The sequence below is a fragment of the Bos grunniens genome, chromosome 6 (genome assembly GCF_055505025.1).
Source record: "Bos grunniens cultivar Pamir isolate PY7600 chromosome 6, Bosgru_T2T1.0, whole genome shotgun sequence".
NCBI lineage: Eukaryota > Metazoa > Chordata > Mammalia > Artiodactyla > Bovidae > Bos > Bos grunniens.
In genome coordinates this window covers 61,081,986-61,094,105 of record NC_141170.1, presented here as the reverse complement: position 1 = coordinate 61,094,105, position 12,120 = coordinate 61,081,986, and the positions used below count along the sequence as shown (strand labels likewise).

General features: G+C 48.8%; 1 protein-coding gene across 18 annotated transcripts in view; it reads left to right on the top strand.

The window, feature by feature from the left end:
- Nucleotides 1-12,120, top strand: part of TBC1D1 (TBC1 domain family member 1) — a 225,689-nt gene that overhangs the window by 190,432 nt on the left and 23,137 nt on the right. For all 18 annotated transcript variants that reach the window (XR_015165491.1, XR_015165489.1, XR_015165490.1 and 15 more), the window contains one exon: nucleotides 1,203-1,361. Coding sequence is in view for 14 of the 18 variants with exons in the window: in XM_086406158.1 (XP_086262284.1) it covers nucleotides 1,203-1,361 (159 nt within the window). In the remaining 4 variants the exon portion in view is untranslated. The remainder of the gene's footprint in view (nucleotides 1-1,202; nucleotides 1,362-12,120) is intronic.

Genomic DNA, 12,120 nt, shown 5'->3' with positions numbered 1-12,120 from the left:
ACTGCTCTGAGAGAAGGCTTAGCAGACTGGCGAGTAGCCTTCCTGGGTAGGTCCCTGAGGGGCAGGGAAGGCTACACAGTCCTCACATGCTTTTTCTGGATGGAAAAATTAATCCCTGAGTCAGAGGCTCCCTTTCTCTGGCGACCTCTCCTTTCAGGAATGAGAAGGGTTTGGTGTCTTATCCTGCTATTTTCTTGGTCTTCCCATTTCCACATCTGGGCCTTGAAACAGCGGAGTCATGAACACAAGAATTTGATTCAAAACAGTCACTTTTTCTAATGAGCCCTCATTAACTTTAAGAGAACTTCTGTTAGATAGCATTTTAGCAACACTCTGAGTATTCAGCTCAGTCACATCTAAAATATTAGGAAGAGGCTCCTAGGTAATTTTTCTTGCTTTCAGGTCCACATTGAATGCCTACCAGGGCACGTTCATGCCGACTATCCCCTGTCTAGCATCTGACCGCTTCCTCCAGCCCACCCTTGCAGAAAGATGTCCAGTCAGTATTCCAGAATCTCAGCTTTGATTCAGCTACTCCTTCCCCGGCTTCAAAGCATTCGGTGATTCCTTTCAGCTGCCACATAAAGTGCAGGTTTCCTGCTCTCAGTTTGACCTCTAGTGAAGCCCTGTCTAGCCTGACTGCCACCTGCCTGCTCCTCCCACACGTGCGCCGTGTCTTCGGAGGTCCGGGCAAACACTAGCAGTTCCCTTCCTCTGACTTGACTTCTCTCTTCTTTCGCTCTTGAGTCTTAGCACCAGTGAAGGAATCCAGGAAACCTTCATCTCCTTCATCCAAACTCACTAGTTTGCTTCTGTCCCTTCTCTGAGATCACGTTTTGCAGTGTCGTTTCACATGCTTGCAGTTACTTCCTGAGGACATTGTTAATTGGTACTAGTTAGGGATTTTCATGTCTTTCATCAGTTTATTGCAGAGTTTGGCACAGTCCAAACAGAGTCCAAACACAGTACACACATACTTGGAAGGTAGGAGGGTGTCGGGGAGGTAAGGGAAGAATGGCAGCGGGCGTGGAGGAAGGAAGGGACCAAATAGGACAGAATTTTGGTTGTTTTATTTCCATTTCTGTGCCATTAATTCACAGTGGAACAAGAAGCTGAATCAGTAGAGTGAGACATACCTCATTTCATCACTTAGTTGTATTCTGTACCTGAAGTCTGTCTTTTTCCCACCCCTCGTCTTGAAGGTGTGCCGCGACACCACCGGGGTGAAATCTGGAAATTCTTGGCGGAGCAGTACCACCTGAAGCACCCGTTTCCCTGCAAACAGCAGCCCAAGGACACGCCCTACAAAGAGCTCTTAAAGCAGCTCACCTCCCAGCAGCACGCCATTCTCATCGACCTTGGTAAGCCTGCAGTCAACGTGACATGGAGATGGAAGCCGTACTCACTCGGAAAACCTGAAGAGACCGTCCGAGTTATTGAGCGGTCTGCCTTTAGGTTTAGCAGTCACAATTTACTGCTAAGATTTTCAAGTAAAAAAGCCCTGAAGTCATCACAAATGTCTTCTCAGGTATAAAAACCTCCCCCTGTGCCTGGTGGCTTGTTCGCTCTGCGGCAAGGCAAGCAGCCACTGTGCAGGCCCTGGTTTCCCCCAAGCTCCAGTTCAGTGACTTGGAGGTTGATAGGAGGGGTTATAGTCAACCAAACACACAGCCTGGAAACGCAAGTGTCAGAGCCGAGGCTATGTTTAGTTATAGGAGCTACCCTAGTCTCTGTGGTTTACAAACAGAATTTATTAGAAAAATTTAGAAAAAAAAATCTCGAAAGCAATTTGTGAGACCCCCCACTTTACCGGGTCATCCAGTTAACTCTGAGATAAACATTCAGAGGGTAGGATGTGGTCACAGTAAGTGTGGTTGTGTATTTACCAAATCACTGACTATACTGTAAGCATTTCCAGGAGACAGCTGAGCAGTGCATCCGTCCTGCCTCTGCTTCCCCCTGGGGCCTCTGTCCCCGCGGGCAGCAGGGCTCCTGGGGAACTCCTTGGCCTCCAGGCCCAGCTGCTTCTAGAGCACATGGTCCTGCTTCTGAAACATTTACTCTGTGTGCTGTTGCTCTGGGGCTCCCCAGGCTGGGTCAGGGGTCCCATCAAGGCCTGACTCACAGATTCCTTAGCACAGCGGCCAGGGGAAGGCAGGACCTTTCCCTCCAGTTGACATGAACTGGGCTGGGCAATACCGAGGCTTCTCTATCCAACAGCACTGCAGTTCATCAGGGTCGGCTTCATAAATGTTCCCCTTCAGGCCTAAGTCTGAATGTTATCTCTGAGACTGTCCCCGAGATAGCCTCTTCTCCCACCTTCAGGCTGGGTCAGGTGCCTCTGCCTTTGTCTTACCCTCTATACTCTGCTCAGCAGACTTATTTAGTATTATTACAGTTACCATTATTATTAAAGTTAATACTTAGCTTTCCCTTGGATGTTGGGTGAAGTTACTTAAACTGCTTCCTTCAGTCCTCACAGTGCAATCAGGGACATATCCTTCCTCCTGCCCTTGTGTGGAGTTGAGGACGCTGAAATGCGGAGAGGTTAGGTGACCTGCCCACATAGCAGAGCTGGTGCGCCGCTGAGCGCTGGGGCTGCAGGCCTCTGCTCCTGGCCCGCACTGCGCTCAGCTAGGTGGCAGTGCCTTTTTATTGCCTTTCTCCCCAGTGGGCTGCAGGCCTCCCGCTGTGGGCTAGACTGGGGCCATTGGCCATTGTACCCCAGCCCCTTGGACAGAGCCTATCGCATAGTAGATACTCAGTTAAGTCTCTTGATGTTGACTGAAGCATGGTGCTGGCCTCCCAATCTCCCGTGACCCTCACCGCAGCCTTGGGAAATTGGCCCTGAACCCTCTCTAAGAGATGAGGACAGTTTCCAAGGCACAGAGAGGTCAAGTGCTGAGCACGGTCACACAGCTGCCTGCCAGGACCTAAACCCGCTCTGGCTCTGGGCTGCAATGGGTCCCTCCATCCCTCAGGCCCTCTGCCCAGGAGCCCCACACACTCCTAGGAGCCCCATGCTAGCTGGGCGGAGGGTGATGCTGACGGGCCGTGATTGTAACTTGGGGACAGTGAGCGTGCAAGGCCTGGGGCAGGAGCCCATTTGGTCCACTGACCCCAAGGAAGCAGTTCTGTAAATTGGCAGTAACTGTGTTTGCTAATGCGATGAGTAACAGAAAACATGACATCATATTCCTATCATGTGAAATGAAGAAAAAAATAAATTTGGGGTAGGAGGTTGAAAGGGAGGAGGGAGTACACAGACGTCTCTGTGTCTCCACCCCGCCCCCTCTCCCCCCCACCCCCCACACCACTCTGGAAGGGAGGAGCCGTCCTGATTCTTGAATGTTCTTTTCCCTCAGATCCCTTCAGTGAATACCCTTCTCCTTGTTCTGTGGATGCTACACAGTTACTTTTCTGCAGAGGGGAGAAAAGGCTGGATCAGCATGAGGGCGGGGCTCTTCCCCCGGGGAGTGTTTGCACAGTCCCCCTTGACACCTCCCTTCCCAGGGCCCATGGCTGCCTTTCCTCTAGTTGGCAGAGGGTCTGCACAAGCGAGCCAGAATCTAGGCCTTTTCTCCAGGGCAGGGCTAGGCTGCACTCTCACGGTCTCTCTCCTCCCTCCCTGCCCATCTCCCACCCTCACCCTTTGCACCCTGGAAGACTAGCTGCACCCGCCCCCACTCCCCTCCTGATGATAGTGTGGCCTCGTCTCTCCACCTCACTTCTTTCCCATCACAGCCCCCAGTTTGGATGCCCCTCAGTACCCCCCAAGGCCCCAGAGAACCTGTTTCCAACAGTGCATTTCCCTGGTAACGGTAACATCGGTGCGTCTCTCCAGGCTTCCTCCAGGGCCAGCCTCCCCTCTTCCCTTAGATCTGGAGAAGCGAAGTGTTGGCCCAGACCCAGTGGAGGCCCGGGTGCCCTGCTGCCTGGCCGGCTCTGCTGGGTTCAGGGAGGCCACGCCTAGAGGTTCCTCCAGACTGTCCATTGGTCCCCCCTCACTTCTCACAACGTGGTATTTGCCAAGTCAGTTGTTTTGTCTACACTTCTTATTTTGTCTGCACTGTGGCTCATTCAAGGCCCAAGAAAGGTGTGTGGAGCAGCAGAGCAAAAACAAATCATGTTTCAGTTTTTCTTTAAAAGTAACATCCATATCTTGGCCAAGAGAACAGAATGCTTGTTGGTTGGAAGTATTTTGGCTTTGCAAGGATTTTTGTTTTTTTAGCTTTTTGCTTTATTTTCTGAAATTAGCTATTAATCTAATCAGTCTTTGCAACATTTTTTTCCTTTCAAGAGTGAGAATAATAGACTTTGTATTGAATGGTGACAGAAATTGAGATGGGTGGGTGGCATCACTGACTCAATGGACTTGAGTTTGAGCAAACTCTAGGAGATAGTGAAGGACAGGGAAGCGTGGTGTGCTGCAGTCCATGGGGTTGTTACAGAATCTGGAGTTGCAAAACACTCCTCTTGAGGACACTCAGACTAGTGGAGTACAGTTTATAACACCAGTGGGTCCAAGGGCAATTGGTTCCCAATAAGGACCCAGTGATTTCGGAGGACTTGGTTTTATACCCCCTGCTACTTGACTGGTTCAGTTCAGTGGCTCAGTTGTGTCTGACTCTTTGTGACTGCATGGACTGTAGCACACCAGGCTTCCCTGTCCATCACCAACTCCAGGAGCTTGCTCAAACTCACGTCCATCAAGTCGGTGATGCCATCCAACCATCTCATCCTCTGTTGTCCCCTTCTCCTTCCGCCTTCAATCTTTCCCAGCATCAGGGTCTTTTCCAAGGAGTCAGTTCTTCACGTCAGGTGGCCAGAGTATTGGAGCTTCAGCTTCAGCCTCAGTCCTTCCAATGAATATTCAGGACTGATCTCCTTCAGAATGGACTGGTTGGATCTCCTTGCAGTCCAAGGGACTCTCAAGAGTCTTCTCCAACACCACAGTTCAAAAACATCAATTCTTTGGCACTCAGCTTTCTTTATAATCCAACTCTCACATCCATACATGACTACTGGAAAAACCATAGCTTTGACTAGACGGACCTTTGTTGGCAAAGTAATGTCTCTGCTTTTTAATATGCTATCTAGGTGGGTCATAGCTTTTCTTCCAAAGAGCAAGTATCTTTTAATTTCATGGCTGCAGTCTCCATCTACAGTGATTTTGAAGCCCCCCAAAATAAAGTCTGTCACTGTTTGCATTGTTTCCCCATCTATTTGCCATGAAGTGATGGGCCCGGATGCCATGATCTTCGTTTTTGCATGTTGAGTTTTAAGCCACAACATGACTGGTTACACGTTAGTCGTTAGTTTTACAACGTGCAGGTGCGGAAGAATTAACAATTACAACATGCAGGTGCAGGTGCTGTCGTTAATCTGAGACAGCCTGACCTTTACTTCCAGTTTCTGTTTGCCATCTGTGCTGCTGCTGCTAAGTCGCTTCAGTCGTGTCCGACTCTGTGTGACCCCACAGACGGCAGCCCACCAAGCTCCCCCATCCCTGGGATTCTCCAGGCAAGAACACTGGAGTGGGTTGCCATTTCCTTCTCCGGTGCATGAAAGTGAAAAGTGAAAGTGAAGTCACTCAGTCGTGTCCAACTCTTAGTGACCCCATGGACTGCAGCCCACCAGGCTCCTCCATCCATGGGATTTTCCAGGCAAGAGTACTGGAGTGGGGTGCCATTGCCCCATGCCATCTGTGAGGCAGGGGTTTAATCCCTCTTGGCCCTCTTCCCAGTGGCCCCAACATTTCCCCCTCTTGATGCTCATCTTATCTTTAACTAAGGATGGGTATTGGTCATGGGTCATTATTGTGCCCAGGGACAATGTAGCTGTAGCAAAGCTGTCAGTCTAGAGGTTACACACTGAGTTATACATTGGAGAATTCAAGGCCTAAATAATACAGTGATTAACAGAATAATCACAAAAAGATTTTTCCACCAATCACCTTTGATCCAAGAAAATACTGATGACCAAAAAGGAGGATTACCATTAGACATAGCTTTTACCTCAAATGTCACCTCATGGCCTTAATTAATTTGGTTAGAGTCCAGGCTACACCAAGAAAGAATCGACAGGTTGTGAGTTCAAAGGAAGAAACGTTTCTCGTTGTCTCAAGAACGACCAGAGGGGGCTAAAGTTCCCTCTGTGCAAGGGAGACACTCACCAAGGAAGTCCACCCATCACCAACAAAGGTGTGGCCCCACAAACCCAACAGTTAAAAGTATTATAGAAGTTCCCATACGAGTGGGCCCAGGACAGGAACACATTATCCTGAGTTTGTAGTCCTGGTAAGGTCGTCATGCCGAACAGGAGAGCGTCTGCTGCTCCCAATCCTTTACCCATACTAAATCTTCTGGTGAGTATGGGTGTACATTAGTGCCAAGAGAAAATGGAGTTCTCTCCTGAACATAGAGGGTGATGTCATGGATCACCTTCCCTAACTGTTCTAGATGCCGAGATATCTCCATCCTTCCTCTTTGTAATAAATTTCCCTTTACTTCCCAAATAACTGGGGGAAGCCTCCCAAATATTATCTCATAGGGGGAATACCCATGTGACTAGGGGGTCATCCTGACCCTCGTTAACACTCATGGCAGCATGTCCATCCAGGGGGTGCCAGTTTTGTGCATCCATTTTGCCAAAGTCACCTTGATAGTCTGGTTCATTCTCTCAACCATTGCGGAGCTTTGTGGCCTCTACGCTGTATGTAGTTTCTTTGCAAACCATTTGGGGTAACTCAGCCACAAATGCTGGTCCATTATCTGATCCTATACTCAGAGGGAACCCAAATCTAGGAATGATGTCTCTCAGCATACATTGGGCCACTTCCTTTGCTTCAGTCTTGGTGGGGTAAGCTTCCACCCATCTCGTAAAAGTACATACCATTCAGTTCAGTTCAGTTCAGTCGCTCAGTTGTGTCCGACTCCTTGTGACCCCATGAATAGCACCACACCAGGCCTCCCTGTCCATCACCAACTCCCAGAGTTCACCCAAACTCATGTCCATCGAGTCGGTGATGCCATCCAGCCATCTCATCCTCTGTCATCCCCTTCTCCTCCTCCCCCAATCCCTCCCAGTATCAGACTCTTTTCCAATGAGTCAACTCTTCGCATGAGGTGGCCAAAGTATTGGAGTTTCAGCTTTAGCATCATTCCTTCCAAAGAAAACCCAGGGTTGATCTCCTTCAGAATGGACTGGTTGGATCTCCTTGCAGTCCAAGGGACTCTCAAGAGTCTTCTCCAACACCACAGTTCAAAAGCATCAATTCTTCGGCATTCAGCTTTCTTCACAGTCCAACTCTCACATCTATACATGACCACTGGAAAAACCATAGCCTTGAGTAGACGGACCTTGGTTGGCAAAGTAATGTCTCTGCTTTTGAATATGCTTTCTAGGTTGGTCATAACTTCCTTCCAAGGAGTAAGCATCTTTTTATTTCATGGCTGCAGTCACCATCTGCAGTGATTTTGGAGCCCAGAAAAATAAAGTCTGACACTGTTTCCACTGTTTCCCCATCTATTTCCCATGAAGTGATGGGACCAGATGCCATGATCTTTGTTTTCTGAATGTTGAGCTTTAAGCCAACTTTTTCACTCTCCTCTTTCACTTTCATCAAGAGGCTTTTTAGTTCCTCTTCACTTTCTGCTATAAGGGTGGTGTCATCTGCATATCTGAGGTTATTGATATTTCTCCTGGCAATCTTGATTCCAGCTTGTGCTTCCTCCAGTCCAGCGTTTCTCATGATGTACTCTGCATATAAGTTAAACAGGGTGACAATATACAGCCTTGACGTTCTCCTTTTCCTATTTGGAACCAGTCTGTTGTTCCATGTCCAGTTCTAACTGTACATACCATTACCAGCAAATATTTGTATCCTCGGCATGGCTTTACCTCGGTGAAGTCCACTTCTAGATGTTCAAATGGAGGGGTCCTCTTTAATTGTATTCCAGGAGGCACGGTCTCCTTGGGAGCTGCGTTATTTTTGGCACTGGTTATTTTTGTCATAGGTTATGCATCGGAGGCTTACATCTGCACACAAGGCTGTTAGACGTGGTATGACAAAATAGCGGTCTAAAATCTCGCAAGTCTTTGTTTTTCTGAAATGGATGGATTGATGGAAATCCGTAACCAGTTGAAATGCCTACCTAGAGGGGTCGAAAAGTCTCCCATCTGAGAGTTTCCACCATACGTCCTCCCACAGCATTCCCTGCTCAGTTCGTGCGCAGGTGGTTTCTTCCTTGCCATAGACTGGGGCCACTTGGGTGTTTAGTAGGCTAGACACCACAGGTGTTACCATAAGTTTGGTTACTATATTGTCCTGGGTGGCTGCTTGCTTTGCCATTCGATCGGCCGGACAGTTCCCTTTTGCCTGAGGTGTGTCTGCCCTTTGGTGGCCCCTAGAGGGTATTACTGCCCCTGCAGTGGATTCCCACACTGCTTACAACAGAGGCAGAGTTTCCTCTTTACTTTTTATCTCCTTGCCAGTTGCAGTTAATTTCCCCCTTTCATTATTTATGGCTCCGTGTACATGTAAGGTAGTGAAGGAATACCATGAGTCAGTATGTATATTTATTTACCTTCTTTCTTTTAGCCACTTTCAGGGCTCGTATAAGTGCCCAGAGCTCTGCTCGTTGAGCCCACCAGTGTGTGGGGAGTCACCCTGCCTTGACTACTGTATTCTTTGTGGTTACCACATCTTTAGTTTTCCTGTGTCCCGTCCCAGGCAGTTGGTCCCATCTGTGTTGTAAGTCTCAGTTGGTTGACTTAAGGGGACATCTCTGAGGTCCGGTAAGCTAGAAAAGACTTCCTCTAGCATCTCCTCACAGTCATGGTTGGGAGGGCCTTGGCTCATTGGCAGATAAGTTGCTGGGTGGTTGCACCTTTATGTGGGGACTTTCACAATAAAGTTCTTGATTAGCTATTTGTGAAAAGCCAGGTATTCAGATCTAGCAAAACCCTACAGCTCCCAAAATTTCTCTTACTTGCATTTTGGTAGTAGGCTGGCTTGTCTGATTGATCACCTGTTTTCATTCTAAGCCCAAGGCACACCTGCTTTGCTTTATAACAAACCCCAGGAACTTTACTTCAGTCTGGCAGATCTGGGCCTTTTTCCATGATACTTGATATCCAGCCTGGCCCAGCAGGCCCAGGGGAGTCTTAGTTCCTTCCCAGCATTGAGAACAAGTCTCTGCCATCAGGAGTAGGTCATCCACTTGTAGGATCTGACACTTAGTAGCATCCGATGGGAAGGAGAGGAGATGTGTTGCCAGGGCTTCCCCAAATATCATAGGGGAATTTTAAATCCTTGTGGCAGCTGAGTCCAAGTCGGCTGGGTCTTCTGACGCGTCTTAGGGTCTTCCCATTAGAAAGCAAAAATTCTTTGGCTAATTGGAGCCACTCTTGTACAAAAGAAAGCACCTTTCAAGTCCAGACAGGTAAAATACTGGACATTAGGAGGCATTAGCAGAGTATAGGGGTTAGGGACATTTGGGTGTAAGGTCACTGTCGCCTCATTTACTAACCTCAAGTCCTGAACTTGCTGATACTCTTTTCCTCGTCCATCTTCACCGGGAGGATAGGGGTGTTCCGTGGTGATCGATGTTCCAGTACGCCTGCTACCTTCAGCCTGTCAATGAGGAGCTTGATTCCCTCCCTGACAGCCAGTGGTATAGAACATTGTTTTTTCCTTATGGGCTGGGCCCTCACCTTTAACTCTTATTACTGGATGGTGGTTTTTCGCTAGTCCAGGGGGGTTACTTTCAGCCCATACTTCAGGAAACAGCCTTGTTAGGGGTTCCGGGGTCCCCCCCTGCTGATGACTGATGCAGTGTCCATTCATCTTCCCTTGGTAGCAGCTGGCTGCTTATTGAGATCCGGCGGCCCAGCACAGCTGCCAGGAGAGCTGTCTTTTGACAGGACCTTCTGCCACTCTCCTTTTGTTTTTGCTCGGCCTCTTTTATAGTTTCCTGATCCCGATTGACAAAAACCTTGTCAGCGATTTCTTTCATTTGGGTGCTGGTAAGATCCAAGAACCCCTCCATATTTGGGAGTTTCCTTCTAATACCTGGATACGACTGGGTCACAAGGGTGGCATTTATGAGCCTTTGGTTTTCAGGGGTCTCTGGGTCAAAGGGGGTGTATCATCAAACGGCCTCACACAGCCTTTCATAAAACTCTGTGGGAGTCCCGTCTGCCTTTTGGATCATGATGTTAGTCTTGGCCACGTTAGTAGGCTTGCGAGCCCCCTTCTTGAGGTCTTGTATAATGGCCATCTTATGCCATTCCAAGGATTGCTTACCTCGGTCAGTATTGAAGTCCCAGTCTGGTCTTGTGTCAGGAGTGGCTTCTCGAGCCCCACTTTCAGGGTCCGGTTGGCCCCCTGGTGCGTTTCTCAGAGTCACTTACGTGCCTTTGTGAGGGTCCAGTGTCTCGTTTCCATTCTGAAGAGGGTGAGGAGAAGCTGGGCTGTGTCATCTACACTGGTTGGTAGATCCTGAAAATAGTCTCCATTAGATGAATCATACCTTGCGGCTTCTCAGAATAGGGAGGGGTGTGCCTTTTCAAGAGACCCGTGGTAGAGAACAGCTGATAGTAAAGAGCAGTGGGGCCAGGGTGGATGTGTCCATCTGGCCCCACCAGCCACGTGGACCTCCCTGAGAGGCATTTGCAAAACCTCTCTCTCTTAAGGTTCCTTTGTAGACCTCAGCCACCTCCAAACACTTGGCTCTCCCTTTTTCCCTCTTCTAAACAGGGGAAGGGTGGGTATAAGGTTGGCACAGTAAGAGGGAGAGAAACCTCCTCCACTGGGGGAGGCGGAGAAGGAAAGTCTCCCTCCTCTCTTGCCCTCCCTCTTGTTCTGGGGGTCCCCTTCGTGTTCCGCAGTATGGAGGGGAAGGTGGGAGTTCCTCCTCCGAATCATAATATATTTCCTTTAACTTTTCTTGCTTGGGTTCTGCCTGCACCAGAAAAACCTTGCTTTCTCCTTTTCCAAGATAACATATCTGGGCCCAAGGGGGTTTGTGCAGTTAGTAGCCATGAGTCAATGTACAGGAACTGGTCTGGGTGGCTTGGCTGTCCGGTTACCACAGAGTACACAGCCTGAACTTTGTCCAATACTAGGGTTCCCTCTGAGAGCCACGTCACCCCAAAGGATGGCCAGTCTATCTCACAAAAGGTTTCAAGCTTGTCTGGGGTTAACTTTATACCATAGTCTCCTCCAAAGCCCTTTTGGAAGTTTTTAATCATGCATTCAGGAGCGGTTGGCTTGGATTCTCCGCTACCCATCCTACTTTTCACTTTCCTTCTATCACTTACAGCAAGTCCAACTTCTGTTTCGTCACTCTTTTGCCACAGTCTTGTTGTACCCCAGCCACCACCGATGTCTCCACTCAAAGGAGCACGACAACTGCCCCTTTACCTCGGCTATGACCTGGGTGCAAAGGGCCTTACCTACTAAGTCTTTCAGTGATAGTACCTCTCATGGTTCTCTGTCAGCAGCCAGCCAGATCCAATCAATTAAGGCTTCTACGTACTCCTCCTTGCACAAGTCTGATCCTGGCAAAATCCAGATCTATCTTATCACAGGTTGGTGCAGACAAATGTACATCCAGAGCTACATTCCCAGTCCGGTCCTAAACAATGTTTGGGAGGTCCCTGAATCCCTAAGAACAGGAGGGTATTGTGGCAAAGGGGACGGTCCCTTGGAAACCAGAAAATAAAAATTTGTGTTGACAAACAATCAGCACAGATTCAGTTATCAGAGTTTTAGTTATTTCAGTAAGTTTCCCACTGAGCCTAGGAGGACACAGCCACCTTAGACTCATCCAGCCCCAAGGGGTTGATCAGCTCCCTCCTTCCACTATTACAGGGGGACCTACCTGCGTGCTTCCCTTCTGTCGTCCACAGTCTCATGAAGTCTGCCTAGAAAGACAAGTCACTAAAACAAGAGCTGATCCGAGGGAGGAGACACCTTCCCCTTCCCAAGGCTCTCGTCCCAGCGAGTCACAGGCGGAGGCTCAATGGGCCTATCTCTCCAAGGGCTTCCCGGCCAACACACCAGAAATGTTGTAGAATCCAGAGTCGCAAAACACTCCTCAGAAGACACTTAAG